The following is a 19,953-nucleotide window of genomic DNA, read 5'->3' on the forward strand; positions in this document are numbered from 1 at the left end:
AAAATCTGAACACGTTGATCTTCAAAGGTGTGTCCTTTGTTTTTGAAGGACAAGTAATCAGCTGATTCTTTCCCAGAGCTGCTTGCTCTCCTATGCTGTGCCATGCTTTTATGAATTTGTGGCTTTGTTTCTATAATATAGGAGGCTATACAGTCTGTAATGTACTGGATCTCATACACAGCTTAGATTTGGGTTTGCTGTCTTGAGAATGAACCAGTTTTTATGCAAGTGTTTTGTTAGTTTTTAAATTCACCAGTATGTTTTGTTTTTGAGTTTCTCAGACATTCATGACACACATTGAATTACAATGTTTTTGCATCCCTCTCCTCTTTGTTTGATGCAGTTTTGTTCTTTCTGTTGGTTTTTTTGGCCAACTTTAAGATAAAGAGGATGATCTTTTATTTCTGGGTGGATCATCTAAATAAGTGGTCCTCCTAAATGTCAATCATTTTGGTGATATGTTTACGTAAAGCTGTCCTACGTGCTTGAACTGTTAGCTATCCGTTTCTGTGCAAGCACACTTTCGGGCGTATATGTGTGGTGAGCTACGGTTTCAGACAATTATTGAAGCTCTCCTTTCTCACCGCAGCTCTTTGAAAATCACAGAGGGTCGTAAGAGAAAAGGTGTCTACAAAGTGTATGAGAAAAAATAGAAAGGCCTCAGTAGAGGCAAATATATCCCAGAATGCTTTTAGCGGAGAGCTTTCCTGGCAAAGCATAATAGGATTTGCTGGGCTTGCTGTTGCCTGGGTTGTTGCTACCTGACAGCAGCGACTAATAACTAAGATGGCGCAGGCTTCGCACAGTGGAGGAGGAGTTACATGAAAAACGGAGCAAAAAGCAGTGATCATCTGTCCGAACGGTTAGTTAACTGATTTTGACATAAAGTCCACTATAAAGTCCCAGCTCCATGAGAGGCATGAGAACAGCAGCTTTTAAACAGATCGTGCACAAGGAGGAATGGTTTCGAGCTTTTTCTCACACGTGCATTTTTTTAAGTGTGGGCGGGTCTTTTGAAAATTTTTCAAAAATCCTCCACAATGCTTATAACTATTGACCAGTTTGGATGAGCTCATGCATCAAGCGATTTTCTAACATGTTTTTTTTTTCTTTTAATTTCTCCTCCGTAATTGAGGGAATATTGTCAGCCCGGTAACTCAGACTTCTGATTACAGAAATTTTATGCTCCAGTGGGTGAATTTGGTCATAATTTTAAAGGTATTAGTCTATTTTTGGCATCCTCTCTAGTGAACTTGATGTTTCTGTTCACTGAGTTGATGTAATTGCTGAATGCTTCAACTTTCTGGGTTTGGATTTCGACCCAGGTGTCTCATCCACATGAATCAGGGATATGGTTGTGCTTCTTTGTATGTGCTAAATTCTCTGCCCTCCATGTAGATATTGCCAGCGAGTGTGAAACAGTTGAGCCCATGGTGCACCCATGTTTCTGTTGGTAAAAGTTATCCATGTATTTGAAATATGTAGTTGATAGGCAGAGGTCCACCAGGTCACAAATCTTACACATGACCTGGATGATTGAGAATGTACACAGGCATAGCAATTCTATGTTAAAGTTATAAAAAAAATATAGTCAATTTTAAAAAGTTTATGTATTTTGTGTTCTCTTTGGCAAAGTATTTCAGTTTATTTTCTATGTAAATAAAAACAAACTTTCCATTCCTCTTATCCTGCTTATCCTACAGGGTCGTGGTTGTGGTGTTGCCCATCTGCAGAAGTCTATGAGCAAAAGGTCAAGTATACCCTGGACAGGTTGTCAGCCCATCACAGGGGGGCACACAGACACACAGCCATGCGCACACCCACACCTCACAATAATTTAGAGATGCTAATTAAGCTAACAGTCATGTATTTGGAGTGTGGCAGGAAACCAGAGTAACCAGAGACAACCCAGACATACACTTGCAAACTCGAGGGAGAAAGACTCCGACCAAATTAAGATGGATGGATGGATGGATGGATGGATGGATGGATGGATGGATGGATGGATGGATGGATGGAAACCTGTTGATCATAATAATAAGTTTTAATGAGTTTTACCAAACAACTCCGGTGTTTCTGCATGTGGATGTTTTCAGATTTTCAAATAAAATTTGACATAAAAAAGTACATATTAGTTATGTTGTAGTTGACATTTTATGAAAGTTACAGTTTTCTACCTTCTGCAACTGAAATAATAATAAAATAAACTGAAAAAAATCCCCCTATTTGAAAGTTGTGTGTCATATGAAAAAGCTAGTTCATTATTTTTATCTGTTAAAAATCTGTAGTCTAAGTTTTTGTTTGTTTGAAAGTCAGTGAGCCGTTCCTCTCTACAGTCAGAGGTTTTTGTACGACGGCTTAATGAGTTTGTATCACTGTGGTGGACTTTTGGTGGAGGAACCAGACTGGAGGTTGGAAGTAAGTAAAACTAAACTATTTTTGTTTAAGAATGCTTTTCGTTTTCTGTATTGTTTTTAAGAATGAAAGATTAAAGGAAAAATAAGTATAGTTTTACTTTTATCTTTTACTTTTATGGGAAAAAAAATGCACGAGGACACAGAACACAAATAATGAATAGATCACAAAATATTTTAAAGTAACTCCATAAAGAAATCGTTTTTTTCCCTGTTTAGTTGAATAATTTTAGCTTGTAGGTTTAGTTCAGTCAGAGAGCAATGTCTTTCTACAGTCAGAGGTTTTTGTACGACGGCTCAATGAGTTTGTATCACTGTGGTGGACTTTTGGTGGAGGAACCAGACTGGAGGTTGGAAGTAAGTAAAACTAAATAATTAAACCAACATCTACAATATTTTATAGGAGTTAGAAAGACTTCTATTTCTTCAGAAACTGAAAAGAAATTGCGTAATTTTTTTGAAACCAAACAAACAAATTTAGAATGAATTAAAAGAAGAACTAAAATCTGTCTAAATTATATGAAATGTTTATTCTAAAATGAATATGAAGACTGGTTTTTGTTAATTTCTAAATGTATTAATTTGTGTTTAAATTTTACCTGCTGTAAAACAGTTTATTGGCTCTGTTTAAATGGATAAAAATGAACTAGAGCAGAGCCAAATCTGTATTTTTTTACATTCATGTCATGATCTACAGTTAAACATTAAGAGTGAAAAATACTCCAAAGTCTAACTAATTTTTGGTAAAACTTAATGGTTAAATCATCCATCCATCCCTCCATTTTCTTTACACGCTTAATCCCAAGTGGGGTCGCGAGGGGTATGGTTAAATCAATACTGTAAAAATATATATTTTTCGGCAACATTGAAAAAAAAACTTTGTAAGTTTTGGATTTAAAATATTTAATTGTGTTATTTGAATGTTAGAATTTTTGTAAAATCAAGTTCTTTGGCTATTTTATTCGATGAGGACGACATTCTCTGAAAGGGAAGTGAAAAAATGTGTCAGTGAGAGACGAGTGGAGCATGAAGACATCTGTCAGAAACGTTTCAATAGGAAATCATCCCCAACTGTTACAATATCACAGTTTCTGCTGTTTTAATTCTCTGTTTCGAAACCTACCTAGGATTCTTTTTCAATTCTATTGGCTCGCACCAGAGCTAAAGTCTCTGCAGTTTCTGTTCTCTAACTAGATTGGTGTCTCCCAGGTAATACCCGTCCCATCGTGACAGTGCTGCCCCCCTCCAGTGAGGATCTGCACCAGGGGAAGGCCACCCTCGTGTGTTTGGCCAACAAGGGCTTCCCCTCAGACTGGAGTCTGTCCTGGAAGGTGGAGGGCAGCATTAACACCTTCACCTGGGAGGAGAACAAGAGCAAAGTAGTGCAGCAGAATGATGGTCTCTACAGCTGGAGCAGCACCCTGAGGCTCCCTGCACACCAGTGGAAGAAGGTCGGCTCTGTGACCTGTGAGGCCACCCAGGGCTCCCAGACTGCAGTCACAGAGACACTGAGGAGAGACCAGTGCTCCCAGTACTGAGCGTGGTTCCTCAGTTATTTAATTTTCTTTGCTACTGCCTTGTCTGTGCTTTTTAAGTTTACTACTATTTCTTTTTCAATAGGTCTTTAAAGGCTGTATTTCGAAACATTAAAGTTTTCTTGATTTCATGAGCTCAATAAAAAATCTTGTAGCAAACTGTCATTGAAAATAATAAATAAATACAATCTGAAAAATGCTCTGATTATTTTATTCGATCAGAACATATTTTTAAATATTTGACTTTAAGCCACATTTCATTGATCAGTTCTGACTCCTCTTACAGAAATTAGTAAATAAACACAATAGGATAATCCTGTTATTTTTTTTCCTCACAAACCCTCTCTGTAAGTAATGTAGACATGAATAAGGAAGTGAGTGGAAGCAGGATGAAGCTGGTGTTGTGGCTTTGGGAGAACTGCAATAATAGCAGACAGTTTTAGTCCTACTAAAGTGCAATATATTACCGCTAACAATGATTAATGACTAATGACTAAACCGGAGGTCTTCAACAGGAGGTCTGTGATCTTTACACATTAACATGAATTCAACACACTGAAGTAAACAGATAAATGGAGGCAGAAGATGTCTTTCAGTCATCAATGCACACATTCAGCGACACACAGGAGCTCTTTCAAGCTGGGCACCGTTTCATTTACAACACCTGTCCCATCAACCAGGAATCAGAATCAGAAATATTTTAATAATCCCAGGGAGAAATTACTTTTATTACATTACTCCATCTATAATAGGGTGACTATAGGACCAGTTTGATATAAAACAAATTTCATAACATTTATATAATTAGGGGGTTCCCGCACCATCTTACCATCAGTTTGGGGGTCCTTGGCCTGGAAAACGTTGAAGACCCCTGGACTAAACAATTAAATGTTCCTTTGGTCATTCAATGTTGGAGCATCACCATAGACGGTGTCAAGTGTAGATGGTGAAGGGTTTTGTTTTCAAATCAATTTGGAATGTAACTCTGAGCTCCGTTGTTCTTCATCAAATACTTATGTTTTACAATGCATATTATGGGCATGATGTGACCTTTAAGAAATGTTTTCAAAATAACTTACAATTTAATTTTATCAGTTTCAGTAATTTTTATTTAAAATAAATGAATCATACTAGTATAAATTATAATTGTTTTGTTAAAAGATAAAAAAATATGTATTTTATTTAAAGGTAACATTTTAAAAAGCAGAAATTCATAGATTAATGTCTGGATAGTTACTGTAGTTTTATAAAGTTGATTTGCTACCTTAAAATTCTTACAATAAATTGCATTTACATTTCATAAATATAAAGATATAACTAATAATATTACTGTTATTGTATTGATGTTATGGAATTCCTTCGGTTTTAATAATTTAGGAATTTAGTATTTACCCTTAGGATAACCACTGGTAAAGTTTGTGCTGCTAAACTGTGGAAGAATTTTCACACTGATTCTCCACTGGTGATAAAGTACTCTAAAATACATTCAGATAACATAAAAAAACACTGGAACTGATCTTATAAGTGATTCTCTAACTATGTGTTGCTTATTCTGATAATTTGTCAAGAGCTAAGAATTTAGGACACAGACAGAAGAATTTTTAGTGACAGGTAGGTAGGATTTCCTGATATCTGCCACTTCAACTATGTTCAGGTTTTATGTCCGGTGTAGGGATTTTCCTCCCATGATGGAGTCTCTGGCACCTCATCTTCTGTTCCCCATTGTCTGAGACATTCGGTGAGGATGTCATCTGTTGGAGCCTTGTCCTTGAGGTACTTATGGATCTTGGATGTTTCATCCTGAATAGTGGCTCTTACGCTCTTTAGTCCTCGGCCTCCTTCCTTACGGCTGGCGTACAGTCTCAGGGTACTGGATTTGGGGTGGTACCCTCAATGCATGGTTAGGAGCTTTCGTGTTTTAACATCTGTGGCCTGTACCTCCTCCTTTGGCCAGCTTATTATTCCTACAGGGTATCTGATTAGTGGTAGAGCATTGCTATTTATTGCCTGAGATGTATTCTTGCCATTGGGCTGGCACCTCAGGACCTGCCTTACTCATTGTAGGTATTTGGCCGTATCCGCTTTCTTTACCTCTTCAAGGCTGCCATTTGCCTGTGGGATTCCAAGGTACTTGAAGCTGTCTTCAATGTCTGCAATTGTTCCATCTGCGAGTGAGACCCCCTCTGTGTGGACTACCTTCCCTCTCTTAGTTACCATCCGACCACACTTCATTAGTCTGAATGACATACCGATGTCTTTGCTGAAGATCCGGGTAGTATGGATGGCTAACCAGCCGCTATATATATATATATAAATGTTTTCTCACCCCTCGTGGGGTGGTATGTGTCATCCTAAAGCGCAGAACCTTATATATATATATATATATATATATATATATATATATATATATATATATATATATATATATATATATATATATATATATATATATATATATATATATATATATCAGACACCATAAACGGAAACCATAAACCTTTAACTTCTATGACTGAACTGAAATTGATGCAACAATAAATTGATGAAAAAAAGTTAATCATAAACTTATTAATACTAAAATGATAATGTTTGTACAGTAAGTTGGAATACAAACTACTAGTTAAAATAAATCCAGTTAACAGCACTCATCTATAGGTGATTTTTATTCAGTGTTTATTTCACAAATTTTAAGATATATTTTTAAGCATATACTGACAGGAAGCTGTTATTATTTTACCTCCAAAACTATTGATCAAAAAATATCTGATAGGACATTTACCTAATTTTAGTAAACTACAAAAATTATTTTCATATCTTAGAAAAAGATTATAATCCATAGTAAATGCTTTTTTGCCTTAGCTGTTATATACAGTTTGATCTCTGGTTGTCGTAAAAGATGCGTTATTATTAGATTTTTAATAGTATAAGCTAAAACGATCATCAAACTATCATGCCTTATCTTGTGTGAATGAACTAAAAGAGTATGAGGAAGAAGGTCATTATGAGTTCTAGTTGTTTTGGTTCCTGTATTATCAAAAAGAGTTGCAGTTCAGTCAGACCAAGGGGGTTTTTGTACAACAGTATTTCACTGTGTGAACACCCATTGATTGTTGATATTGTTTTGACCTTGACAAAAATAAACTGCAGCATCTTCAGCCTGAACTCCACTGATGGTCAGAGTGAAGTCAGAGTTTGATCCACTGCCTATAAAACGACTTGGAGTCCAGGATTCTCGATAGCTGGCAGCATAAATGATACGTTTAGGGTTTCGACCATCTTTCTGTTGATACCAGGACAAAAAATGGTAAGAATCACGATAAATAAAATTATGACTGGTCCTACAATTGATGGAAACAGATCCTCCCAGATCAGCTCTCACTGCTGCAGGCTGAGTCACTGTGACCTGACCCCTGGACTCTGAGGACACAGAGACAAAAACATAAAGCAGCTTCATGGTTTGTTTGCTTCATTTCAGAGGGACAGATGTTCATAGAGGAGATGAGTTTGATTCTCTGGACTTTACCTGTGAAGCAGCAGCAGAGGAGAGTCCAGATGAGGACGCAGATCAAAGTCATGTTTTAGATGAGGAGGATTTCTGTGTCTTCTGTTGTCATGAAGGACAGCTGTCAATCATCCAGAGTTCAACTCTCAGGAATATAATCTCTCCCAAAGCACTGGAGCATGGAGCTGCTGATGCAAAGTGGCTCTATGGAAATAATCTGACTCCTATAGAAATTGACATCTATGTAATGGCTTTAAAAAAAAACCCTCTTTATATCTGTTTCTCTGATAATGCATTTGACGTATAATGTTGTATCAGTGACAGGTTAAAGGTCTAATTAAAGAGGCTTTGCCAAGAGGGCATCTTTGTTGGAGACAATAATGTATTGTTTTGTGACACATTATCCTTAAGTCAAAACTTGCTCTTACTGGATAGGATAACTTTGAAAATGTTGTTAAATAGTCAAGTAGGCTACAAAAAAAGAAAAAAAAGACATGACCCATTGAGCCTCATCTTATTATAACTTACGTTTTCTGTTTATTTAAATTTGCTTTTCACCTTAAACAAAATATCGGTATTTTTTTATATTTACAGACCTTGTAGGATAACCTCCTAATAATCTATAAACAATTTATTGACAAGTCTAAACAAGAACTTTTAGAAATAAAACTACAGAAATTCTAAAATTTCTTGTTTTTTTATCCATTTAAGCACAAACTACTGTAAAATCCACACTTTAAATATCCAGAGAAAGTCTCTTAAATGACAATGTAAAGCATGTGGGTAGAAATGTGATGTATTGTGCCTTAGAAACCAAGGAGCCAAAACCAACGCCTAAACAACCTTAATCTCCTCCTCATTGTTTCCTTGGAACTATTTAATTCTGACTTATCATAACATTTCCAGAGGGAGAGACATGATTCAGCTCTCCAGCAAACATGTCTTCACCCTCCTAGAAGCCAGTATTGGGTTTTAGGGCAAGTGATGTAACGCCAGTGATGTAACGCCAGTGATGTAAGGCTAGTTTGCAGCTGATTGTTCATGAAAACACCAATTCCATATAATTCTCAATGTGTTTGTTGTTCTGCAGGCAATCTGAAGAAAACTTGAAGTTTAGAGATTTTTCTGACCACTGCTTACTTTACAACTCAGCTGTTTTTCGTTTCTACAAGAATTTGATATAAGTCGGTGCATACAGTCATTGTTTTTTTAAAGTGAAGAAAAAATATAAAACCCCATTTAGAGTTGCAATGCGGCATTTGGAGACTGCCATCCCCTGACTCAGGATGAATTTTATTCAAAAGTATTTATAGTTTATGCTTCACCATTGTCTAACTTAAGTGTAATAGAATTTTTTCTACTTAATGTATTTCTAAATATTTAAATGATGAATTAATGATTAAGAAAGTAAAAAAACTATGTTGTTCTGGTGGCTTATATTTAAATAAATGCAAAATAAATAAATAGTTCCTATCATTTTTTGTGATTAAACCAATGGCATTAAGCATATTTCTTTCATTTTTAACCGAAGTGTTACTGTTTTTCTTTTGGTTCCTTAAACTAAATCAGTCTCTGAGGGAGGGAGGTTTTTGTACGACTGTTTTTCACTGTGTGAAGCCCCACTGACTGTTCATCAGATGAACACTCTGACAGTAATAAACTGCAGCATCTTCAGTCTGAACTCCACTGATGGTCAGAGTGAAGTCAGAGTTTGATCCACTGCCTGTAAAACGACTTGAAATCCCTGATAGTCGTTGATTAACAAGCTTGATCAAAGCTGTGGGACGTTGCTCTCCTCTCTGCTTGTACCATGCCAACTCATTTCCATTATAAACATTCTGACTGGTTCTACATCTGATGGTAACAGATCCTCCCAGATCAGCTCTCACTGCTGCAGGCTGAATCACAGTGACCTGACCTCTGGACTCTGAGGACACAGAGACAAAAACATAAAGCAGCTTCATGGTTTGTCTGCTTCATTTCAGAGGAACAGATATTCATAGAGGAGAGGAGTTTGATTTTCTGGACTTTACCTGTGAAGCAGCAGCAGAGGAGAGTCCAGATGAGGACGCAGTTCCAAGTCATGTTTTTGATGAGGAGGATTTCTGTGTCTTCTGTTGTCATGAAGGACAGCTGTCAATCATCCAGTGTTCAACTCTCAGGACTATAAACTCTCACAGATTACTGGAGCATGGAGCTGCTGAAGCAAAGTGGCTCTATGGAAATTATCTGACTGACTCATTAATGATAGACTTTGGCAGGGGAAGTGTTAGACATCTAGGTACCCTGAGAACACTGTGGTGCCCCCCAGCCCCATTTATAGACCATGGGGGCCAGCAACTATATATAACAGCCAAAAATGCTGATGTAGAACAACAGCTCACAGTAACACCCTATTATTATTATTATTATTATTATTATTATTATTATTATTATTATGATTGTAGATTAAATTGCATTATTTTGTAATATCTGAAATTATACAGAAAAAAGAAGCAAAATGCTTTCTGGATTGAGGGCTGTCTTTAACCATGATCTCTATATTTGGAGTCAACTTTAATTGTTGATGGAAAGTGTTTTTAGATCACAGGTGTCGTACTAAAAGTGAAGCTTATGTGTAATTAAATGATGCCACTGCTTGAATAGCTAAAAGAAAAATCAGAGCATACTCCATGACATGCTTTTTATTTAATTATTTTTTTATCAATGTAATGTGTCTGCACTGCACAATGGTGAAATCAGAAGCACTGTTGCCTTGCAGCAAGAAGGTTCTGGGTTTGACTCCGCCTTCCTCTGATAGTAGAGAACACATGACTCTTAGGTTAATGGATTCTCTAAATTGTATGCATGTTTGTGTGTCTCTGTGTTGCCCTGCGACAGTTATCGAACAGACTGGTGACCTGTCCAGGGTGTACCCCGCCTCTTTCCCATAGGTCAAGGTCAACTTTATTTCTATAGCACATTTACAAAAACAAAACTGCTGCCCAAAATGCTTCACAATTAACAATAAAATAAAACACCTGAACTGGCCGTTTCTTATTTTTTCTTCTTTTTTCTGGCTTATTGAGAGCAGTAGGCTTTAGGCTGACCTGCAAAACGTTAGACCTCGGACAAAGTCATTCTCAAGCACATATCAAGGTGCTCATTCGTAAGCCTGGATCGATATTTATTTTTGATTGTATTCATGGTGGAGAATCCTGCATTACAGCAGCAGGTTGAGCTAAACAAACTCAAAATGTGCAGGGTCATCTTTGAGCACACCATTTCACTTTTCTGACTTCAGTTCACCCCAGCTCTTCCAGCACTCCACACTTTCCTGCTTTCTTTTTCTCATTGTATTCTCCTGCTGGCTGCTGTGTCTAAAAGTATCTCGCCACACTGACCCAGACTGACACAGCTCATTGGGCAATTTGTTTCATGTGTAGCCTGGACCTGGGCGCTCAGGGAGGCCTTTACCATATTAGCAGGAAAAGCGGCGTAAGCGAAGTTAGACTCTGTTGTTGGACAACATGTGGTAATTTATAAATGTTTTAAATCAGGATGGGTCCGGATTAGCCAGAGGGTGGGTCTGGATCTGGACTGCGGTCTGGTAATCTGTGAACTCTGGTGTAAAGGAACACATTGCAATTGTGACGATCTCGGCACTGGTGCTCAACTAATCCTGAACTTGGGACACCTGCTCAACTGCACCCTGCCTGCCATTAACTCTCACTGGTTCCACCTGTCTCCACCTCCTTATAAACCCTGTTTTGATCAGTTCCCAGTGCCGTTTTTGTTTAAATACACACACAATTTTTTTTTTTTTTTTTTGTGTGTATTTTGTTACTCTGTGTGTAGTGCTCTGCCATGGAGTCTTTTTTTTATTAAGCTGGAGTTTCAGTTCTGCCTGATTGAGGAAGGTTTTTGTACGACTGTTTTTCACTGTGTGAACACCCACTGACTGTTGATGTGATGAGTACTCTGACAGTAGTAAACTGCAGCATCTTCAGCCTGAACTCCACTGATGGTCAGAGTGAAGTCAGAGTTTGATCCACCATCTTTAAACCGATTTGGAGTTCCTGAGACTCGGTTGCCAACATAATAAAAGAGCAGCTTGGGAGTTCCTCCATCTTTCTGTTGGTACCAGGCTAAATGGTTAGAGCCATGGACATTCTGACTGGTTCGACAGCTGATGGCAACAGATCCTCCCAGATCAGCTCTCACTGCTAAAGGCTGAATCACTGTGACCTGACCTCTGGATTCTGAGGACACAGAGACAAAAACATAAAGCAGCTTCATGGTTTGTCGGCTTCATTACAGAGGAACGGATGTTCATAGAGGAGAGGAGTTTGATTCTCTGGACTTTACCTGTGAAGCAGCTGCAGAGGAGAGTCCAGATGAGGACGCAGATCAAAGTCATGTTTTGGATGAGGAGGATTTCTGTGTCTTCTGTTGTCATGAAGGACAGCTGTCAGTCATCCAGTGTTCAGCTCTCAGGACTATAAACTCTCCCAGATTACTGGAGCATGGAGCTGCTGATGCAAAGTGGCTCTATGGAAATACTCTGACTGACTCATTGATGATAGACTTTGGCAGGGGAAGTGTTAGACATCTAGGTACCCTGAGAACACTGTGGTGCCCCCCAGCCCCATTTATAGACCATGGGGGCCAGCAACTATATATAACAACCAAAAATGCTGATGTAGAACAACTGCTCACAATAACACCCTATTATTATTATTATTACCATATCATTATTATGATTGTAGATTAAATTGCATTATTTTGTAATATCTGAAATTATACAGAAAAAAGAAGCAAAATGCTTTCTGGATTGAGGGCTGTCTTTAACCATGATCTCTATATTTGGAGTCAACTTTAATTGTTGATGGAAGCTGTTTTTAGATCACAGGTGTCGTACTAAAAGTGAAGCTTATGTGTAATTAAATGATGCCACTGCTTGAAAAAGCTAATAGACAAATCAGGGCATACTCCATGACATGTTTTTTTATTTTTATTTTTCTTTATCAATGTAATGTGTCTGGACTGCACAATGGTGAAATCAGAAGCACTGTTGCCTTTCAGCAAGAAGGTTCCAGGTTTGATTCCACCTTCCTCTGATAGTAGAGAACACATGACTCTTAGGTTAATGGATTCTCTAAATTGTATGCATGTTTGTTTGTCTCTGTGTTGCTCTGCGACAGTTATCGAACAGACTGGTGACCTGTCCAGGGTGTACCCCGCCTCTTTCCCATCGGTCAAGGTCAACTTTATTTCTATAGCACATTTACAAAACCAAAACTGCTGCCCAAAATGCTTCACAATTAACAATACAATACAATACATACAATACAAACCAGGTTTAATAAACTATAATTTCAACAACAGAGAAACTGAAAATACATATCAGAAATGGTTTAATAAAAAAAAAAGGCTATGCAAACAGATGGATTTTAAGGGAGGGTTTACAACAGCTTAGAGTCGGGGTCAAGTGGATGCTGGAGGGGAAACCTTTCCACAGCCCCGGGGCTGCCATAGACTGCTGGCTCCATCTTAACCCTGACAAGGACTAAGCAGGAGACGGTGGATGGGTGGATTAATTATGTCCTTCACTTCCCAATTAAGATATGCACAAGCTACTCATAGATTTTGGATAAGCTAGACACCACGACCTATGAATAACTTACACTTAAGGCATGTCAACAAGCAGATAACTTACCTGTAACTTATGCTGCATGTATGGTGTACGCTGACATACACCAACGTACTTGCTGTATGTCGACGTGTGCCAGTGGGTTTCAGCTTGCTTAAGCGTGCTCATAACTTTTACAAAACGTACCCATAACTCCTCCAACATATGCCAGCGTTTTTTCCAGATTTTTCGTCCTGTACATCAGGGACACCTTGACGTCTAATTCGTCAAGGTGTGACAGGGGCTTTAACTGACAGTTCAGACAGATGTTTACAACTTTTCACTCCCTGTTGGTCCCCTAAATCCAGTGGTGTCAAAAGTACACATTTGTTACTTAGGTAGAAGTATAGATACTGCAGTTTGAAAACACTCTGGTAAAAGTTGAAGTATCAACTTGACCTCTTTACTCAAGTAAAAGTGAAAAAGTATGTGCTCCAAAAACTACTTAAAGTAGAAAAGTATAACATAACCTTTTTAAAAACAGCCAGATGCCACTATATGAATTGAAAGCTCAATTTTTTGACTATTTCGAAAAATTCTTTGAGATAGGGCCAAGGATGAGGGAGGTCTTGTTGGTCTCCGTCTCCATCTCCCGATACGCTCTCCCCTGTGTCCGAACTTTCAGACATTTCAACATCTTTTTTTGAAACCTTCATTGTAGCATGGCATAGACAATTCACGTTCGTAGTTCGAAGAACACCTGCTTGCTTCTGATGATTTCAATTTAGCCAACCAATGAGTGTTTGTGTTATGTGACTCATCCAATTACAATAGTTTTCAATAGATGGGGATGGAGCCAATGATCTACATTGGATGGTGCACATGACGTGAAATAAACATTTATAAACATTAAACCAGGGGTTTCCAATTAAAAATCATTGGGGTCCGTATAAAGAAAATTATCAACCAGTAAAGGTCCGGAGACATTCTTAATGATCGGTTACTTTAAACAGAATTTAACACTGCAATAAAATGAGGTGTTTATGTATCCATGTTATACATTGAATTTTTAAATAAAAAAATATGAAAAAAAATAAAATTTTTCCATTTTAAAATCTAATGGGAGCGATCTAATCTATATCTCAAACTAAACAACTGTTTAGTTTGATATATAGACAATTTCCTGACTCACTTTTTTTTCTTTCTTTTTTTCTTTTTTCTGGCTTAATAAGAGCAGTGGGCTTTAGGCTGCCCTGCAAGGCTTTAAACCTGGGTTTGAATGGAGACAAATCCATTCTCAAGCACATATCAAGGTGCTCATTTTGGGCTCATTTTGAGCCTACAGATCATAAAGCCTAATTTTCCCTGATGACAGAATTTTATGTGTATACTGTATTAAGCTGCTGCTACATGTCAGAACATTTCCTAAGTTTAAATTGTATTACATTACTGACCAGTTGAAATTTAGAGCTATTCCACTGAGATTTGGAAATGATGTGGCCATATCTTAGAATAAATTGAGAAGGTAAAATTTTACAGTATATTGTAACAAAACTATTTAGTGTGTTTTTTTACATTTAATTTAAGATTTTGGCAGGATAGAATTAATCATTTGCCTAAAAAACAATGAAAAGACTTCCATCAGCACTAAATAAATATCATATATGCACATAAGACTGATAGAAGCAGATACAAGTTATCTTTAGAGGAAAAACAACAATATTTACTTATCCTGCATTTTGCATCTATCTAATTTGCCTTGGTGATGTCATCTGTAATGGTGTTTGGTAATGTGAAAAATCAATCTCCTTTTATTTCCCTTTTTAAATATATTGGTTTATGAGCGTTTACTTTTGTTCATTCAGGCCTTTAGAGCAGTACGGCTACGAAGTGTCTAAGGGAGAGGGGTTGTTTATCCTATTACACGTTTATATATTGGTTATCTATTCCTGTAATAATTTTCTAACATATCAACGTTTGTTCTCCATACTTTCTGCTATCCATTTGAAAAATTGGCCTTCGTTTAATCTTTTTTTTTTGAAGCTGCTTTATTATCAAAGCAATTAAAAACAACACTGGTTGTTTAAGAACCACAAACTGCATCTCATTATAATGTAAACATATCGTTTGCTAGATCTTTAACTGTTAAATTACGTTTGCTAACAACTGATATATTTACATTGTAATGAGATGCAGTTAACAATAATCTAAATATATTAGTTGTTAGATCTTGAACTGTTAAGTTATGTTTGCGAAAAATGTGTGGTCAGAACTTTACATAAAATTTTTACTTACAATCTGTGTGCTTTTGTTAATAACAATATGATTTAAATATAACATTTGTGTCTACATCAAGTTTCAAGAGCTTCTTTATGGCTAAAACTTCTGCCTCAGTGCAGCTGTGGATCAGTTCCTCTGCAGCTGAGGGAGGTTTTTGTACGACGTTGTATCACTGTGTGAACGGTGTGCTATAATCCTGCTGACAGTAAAAAACTCCTGCATCTTCAGCTTGAACTCTGCTGATGGTCAAAGTGAAATCAGTTCCAGAATAACTACCACTAAAGCGATCAGAAACTCCAGACCAACGCGAGTTAGCATTATAAATTAGGAGCTTGGGAGCTTCTCCAGGTTTTTGAAGGTACCACTGTACATCATTGGTAACACCTGAACTTGCTTTACATTTGATGGAGACTGTCTGTCCTGGAACAACAGCCTGAGCTCTTGGAGTTTGAGCGAGGGTGATATCTGCTGAGGAACCTGAGAGAGATGAATGAGACAAAAATTAGATATAAAAAAAAAACAGTTAAAGGTCAGAATCCACATGTTCCTTCTCCATTACAGCAAAACATCCTTATGGAGGATCTGGTTATAAATCATACAGAAGGCGTACAAAACTGATTCTAACCCTGAACCAGGAGCTCCAGGATGGTCAGCAGTAGAGTCAGTAACATCATCATCGTGCTGCTGGAGGTTCAGTGTCTCTGAAAGACCTGGACAGCCTCTGATCAACACTGACCTCTTAACAGCTGAAAGCAGAGAGGCAGGACACCTATGCAAACACACAGTCAGTCACATGGAAGTCAACTCTACTGTTCAAAATGTTTAGTTTATCATCATTCATTTAAAAATAGTGGCAAAAGTGTCACATTATTGACTTTTTCATATTTATCTTATGTTAATCATATAAGTTATATTGATTAAAAAACAAAATTTTTTAAAAGTCAGTCATGTCAATAATAGGAGCTAATAGTTAATAAGATGTTTATTTCAGCAAGCAGCACAGCACCTCATCAAGTTTTTATTAGAATGTTTTGTTTTTTTCATTCTCTGTAAGTATTTGGTGGATTTACTGATATGTTTGTGTCAGTGCAATGTTCCCCAGTCCACTTTAGATAGAAATAATATATTTAGTTTCTTTAAATACATAATACTCTAATATAGTATTCATGTTGAATTATCAGACCTTGAACAAGCAGACACTTCTAAACCAAAATGTTCAGAACCTTGAAACTGCACTGAAAACCACTTCCATGTCTAACAAATTTTATTATATTACTGTCCCTAAAAGGTGTATTGGTTGAAGCCAAACATTTATTTTGTTCTGGATTTTAACTCATCTTTTCAAAAAGATTCCTTTTTAAGGTCGTGGACCTTGTCTTTTTTTTTTTTTTGCAGTTGATACACTGACAATAAGTCAGTAATTCATTTTTGAAAGAAGCCATTTGTTCTTGTAACAGAAATATTTTAAAATTTTCAGTATTTTAAGTAGGTATAAAACATATTATGCCTGCATATTTGTATGCAAATATTAGTTTATTTTTTATTGATTTTAAATGTTTTATGAAATCATGTGTGTCATAAAAATATCATTCATCAAAAACTAATCAAAAGAAAGGCTTGAAAAAAACCAGTCTATATGTAGTTATTGTACATTTGTACATTATTGTACATTGTACATTGTAGTCATTGATACAGTTTGTTTTAGACTTATCTTGATTTATTTAATCTCATTTTCTAAATGCATTTTACCTGAAAAATGCAATGGATTTTAAAAAGAGATGCTGATCTAGTTCCATGACTGTATAAAGAAGGTTTGTGTTTTTGTGAACTGGGTCTATAAAATGAATGCATTCTTTGACAATATTCTAATTTATTAAACATTCCACTTAAAGAAAATTTTATGATTTTTAATCTGTATTCATTATGGAATTTTAAACTACATTTTGAAACACATCCAGACAAAGAGCTATTCCTGCTTCACTACCAGAAAATTTAAAAATTAAATTTAAGATTAAAAAGGCCAAAAAGGAAATTTGCCACAATTAATTTGAATACAAAAAAAGTCAAGGTATGTCCTTTATAATTAATTTATCTGAATGTCTCTATGTCCATTATCAATAAAAAATAACATTTTGTCTAAATAAATCAGTAAACTAAAACCTGAACTGGGATGAGAAATGGAAACATTAATGACAGATCACCTTTTGTGTCAATTTACTGAGCATTTTAATTTCAAGCCTGTGTTTTAATATTATTTGTAAAAAGAAATGTATGAGAGAAAAGTCATTTCTAAGTCACAGTGTTGTGAGAATTTTTTTTTTTTTTTTACGTTTTCCTATAAGTTCTGGATGAAAGATTAGGTGACATGATGAAGATGGAGCTGATATGCATGAGTAGATCCTCAAATGAAAGTGAAACAATAAAGAAGTAACTGTTGGAGCAAAAAGACATCTGGCAGGAACATCTTTGCATAGGAAATTACTGTTGTCTCATTAGATTTTTCATCCATGGCCTCTAACATGATTGGTGTTTACAAAGAGTTTCTGTAGCCCCACTGAATTATTCTGAAAATGTCAACAGTTTTTTTTCTTAAACCAGTACAACCAGCTATAATGATTGTTCTGTTAGTATCCTATTACTCCAGATCATTTTGCATATCAGTGATTTAATTTCTAAAACTGCAGGGAGAATCCTGAAGAAAATGTAACAGCAACTGAAAAATGAAAAGAATACGGAAAAAAGTGGAGGGATAAAACTTAGGACTGATAAAACTATATATATATATATATATATATATATATATATATATATACAGCTTATAATCGAAAAAATGTTCTTCTGTGTTCTATGAGTTTGTTTTTAACTTTCAATATAAATAATTTGTTTTTCCAATATCGAATGCTTCAACATAAATGCTGTTTTGATTTAGTTACCTTTTAAGCAGAAATCTTGTAGTCGAAGCATTTTATTGAATAGTTTTAATAGAGACATTCTGTGTAAGAAACAGAGGTGCTTGGTGATCCAGAGAGGAGTACAGGCAGTCCGGGTCGGACAGATTCAGCGATCCAGAGTTCCAGAGGTGGAACTGAGAGGATATCCAGGCAGGCAGACAGAGTCAGGATGGTATCAGGCAGGCTCGGTATCAGGGCGCAGAACAGGTCAGTTAACAGGCGGGCAGAAAGATAACTTAGATTATACTGGATTAACTTTACCGGGTTGGTATGAGATAATCTGGCACTGAGGACTGGTCTGATGGGGATTATAGCAAGGGAAAGCCGGTGAGAGATGATTGCGGACGGGTGGAGCAAAGCAGGTGTATAGACTGATTGATCAGCCCAGCATCAGTGCTGAGATCATTATTTATTTATGTATTCTTTTTTTTTTTTTTTGTCTCTTTTTAATATCCCAAAGTCGTTCTCTATATCAACGATACCAGAGTAGATTAACAGGATCAGAAAAGATGAATTTTTACCATAGACTAATTAATCCCAAACTGCTGGTGACTTTGATGCACAGGCTCCAACATTTATTGCTTTCATGTATTACTGCTGCTTACCAAGGCTGCACTTAAAAAAAAATCTCTTGAGAGCTGTACTGAACTAAATGTCTTTTTGTATACACTTGTGCGTTCAAAATGACAAAAAAAGTCTGTCTAAGTCTAAGTCTAATTTATACTGTACGAAATAACCAGATTTACAATTCAGGTTTTCTCTTAATATATTTATATCACATAATTATCTTAGCTGTAGATACCTCAATATGTAATTATTGACAAATTCAAATTCTCTTTTGAGTTCTCCAAACTTTTTAAATGTCTTTCATCTAAAAGTGTGCTGATAGCTCTTAATCATCTCTCTGTTCCATCTGTAAATAAAGCCTCTGTGTCACTGGGTTTTAACCTGGGTGTCTGGGACTTGGACCAAAGTTTACAAACCATTAGCAATTTTCTTTTGCTTGATCTGTAATTCAATTTAATTGACAGAACAACAACTCCAATAAAAAATGAAATAAACATTGCCTTCTTACAACTGGTGATAAAAACAAAACTCTATGCATATCGAAAATATTTACAAAATCATTCCTGAGTTTGGGACCTCCACCTCCATATTTTTGCGTATTCATGAAATGCTCTCCAGACTGTATAATTATAAAATTTTCCCTCGCTGCCACATTGGCATTCATGAGTCCATGCTGTAGACCTCACTTGGTTTATAGCTAAGAGAACTTAACTGTAACATTTTGAAAATGCGATAAGAAACAATATATTTTATTACGCTGTACACTGGAAATCTTCATATAAAAGGGACTTTATACGGATGAGTATGTGAGCTGAATATTTTATAATAACTGTTAGTGTTAAACATTATGTAGTTTGATGAGTCTGTACAAAGGTCATCAACATTTTGAAAGTTGTACATCTAGCCTTAGTAAACTTTAACAAGTCCTTTTCATCTTCATTCATGTTAATATAATTTTCTAACCACAAAATTGTGGCTAGTGAAAATTTCTAAATGGCTAGTAACTTCCGAAAACCATTCAGCTGGAGTTTCTCTTCAGTTTGATTGAGGGAGGTTTTTGTAGGCCTGTTTTGCACTTTGTGAACACACAACA

General features: G+C 36.3%; 5 gene segments (V, D, J or C); 1 reads left to right on the plus strand and 4 right to left on the minus strand.

The window, feature by feature from the left end:
• The first annotated feature begins 2,361 nt into the window (after nucleotides 1–2,361).
• Nucleotides 2,362–3,952, plus strand: LOC119795079. The segment is given in 3 exon segments: nucleotides 2,362–2,418; nucleotides 2,648–2,771; nucleotides 3,624–3,952. Coding segments are annotated over 3 exon segments (510 nt in total).
• A 1,647-nt stretch (nucleotides 3,953–5,599) lies between these two features.
• On the minus strand, nucleotides 5,600–7,524 carry LOC119795080. The segment is given in 3 exon segments: nucleotides 5,600–5,819; nucleotides 7,039–7,366; nucleotides 7,473–7,524. Coding segments are annotated over 3 exon segments (600 nt in total).
• A 1,531-nt stretch (nucleotides 7,525–9,055) lies between these two features.
• On the minus strand, nucleotides 9,056–9,536 carry LOC119795081. The segment is given in 2 exon segments: nucleotides 9,056–9,378; nucleotides 9,485–9,536. Coding segments are annotated over 2 exon segments (375 nt in total).
• Nucleotides 9,537–11,369: 1,833 nt separating this feature from the next.
• On the minus strand, nucleotides 11,370–11,889 carry LOC119795082. The segment is given in 2 exon segments: nucleotides 11,370–11,692; nucleotides 11,799–11,889. Coding segments are annotated over 2 exon segments (414 nt in total).
• Nucleotides 11,890–15,511: 3,622 nt separating this feature from the next.
• LOC119794998 lies at nucleotides 15,512–16,019 on the minus strand. The segment is given in 2 exon segments: nucleotides 15,512–15,819; nucleotides 15,968–16,019. Coding segments are annotated over 2 exon segments (360 nt in total).
• Nucleotides 16,020–19,953: the final 3,934 nt, after the last annotated feature.

This window comes from Cyprinodon tularosa, unplaced genomic scaffold, assembly GCF_016077235.1.
Source record: "Cyprinodon tularosa strain WSP-4 unplaced genomic scaffold, ASM1607723v1 ctg5, whole genome shotgun sequence".
Classification (NCBI taxonomy): Eukaryota; Metazoa; Chordata; class Actinopteri; order Cyprinodontiformes; family Cyprinodontidae; genus Cyprinodon; species Cyprinodon tularosa.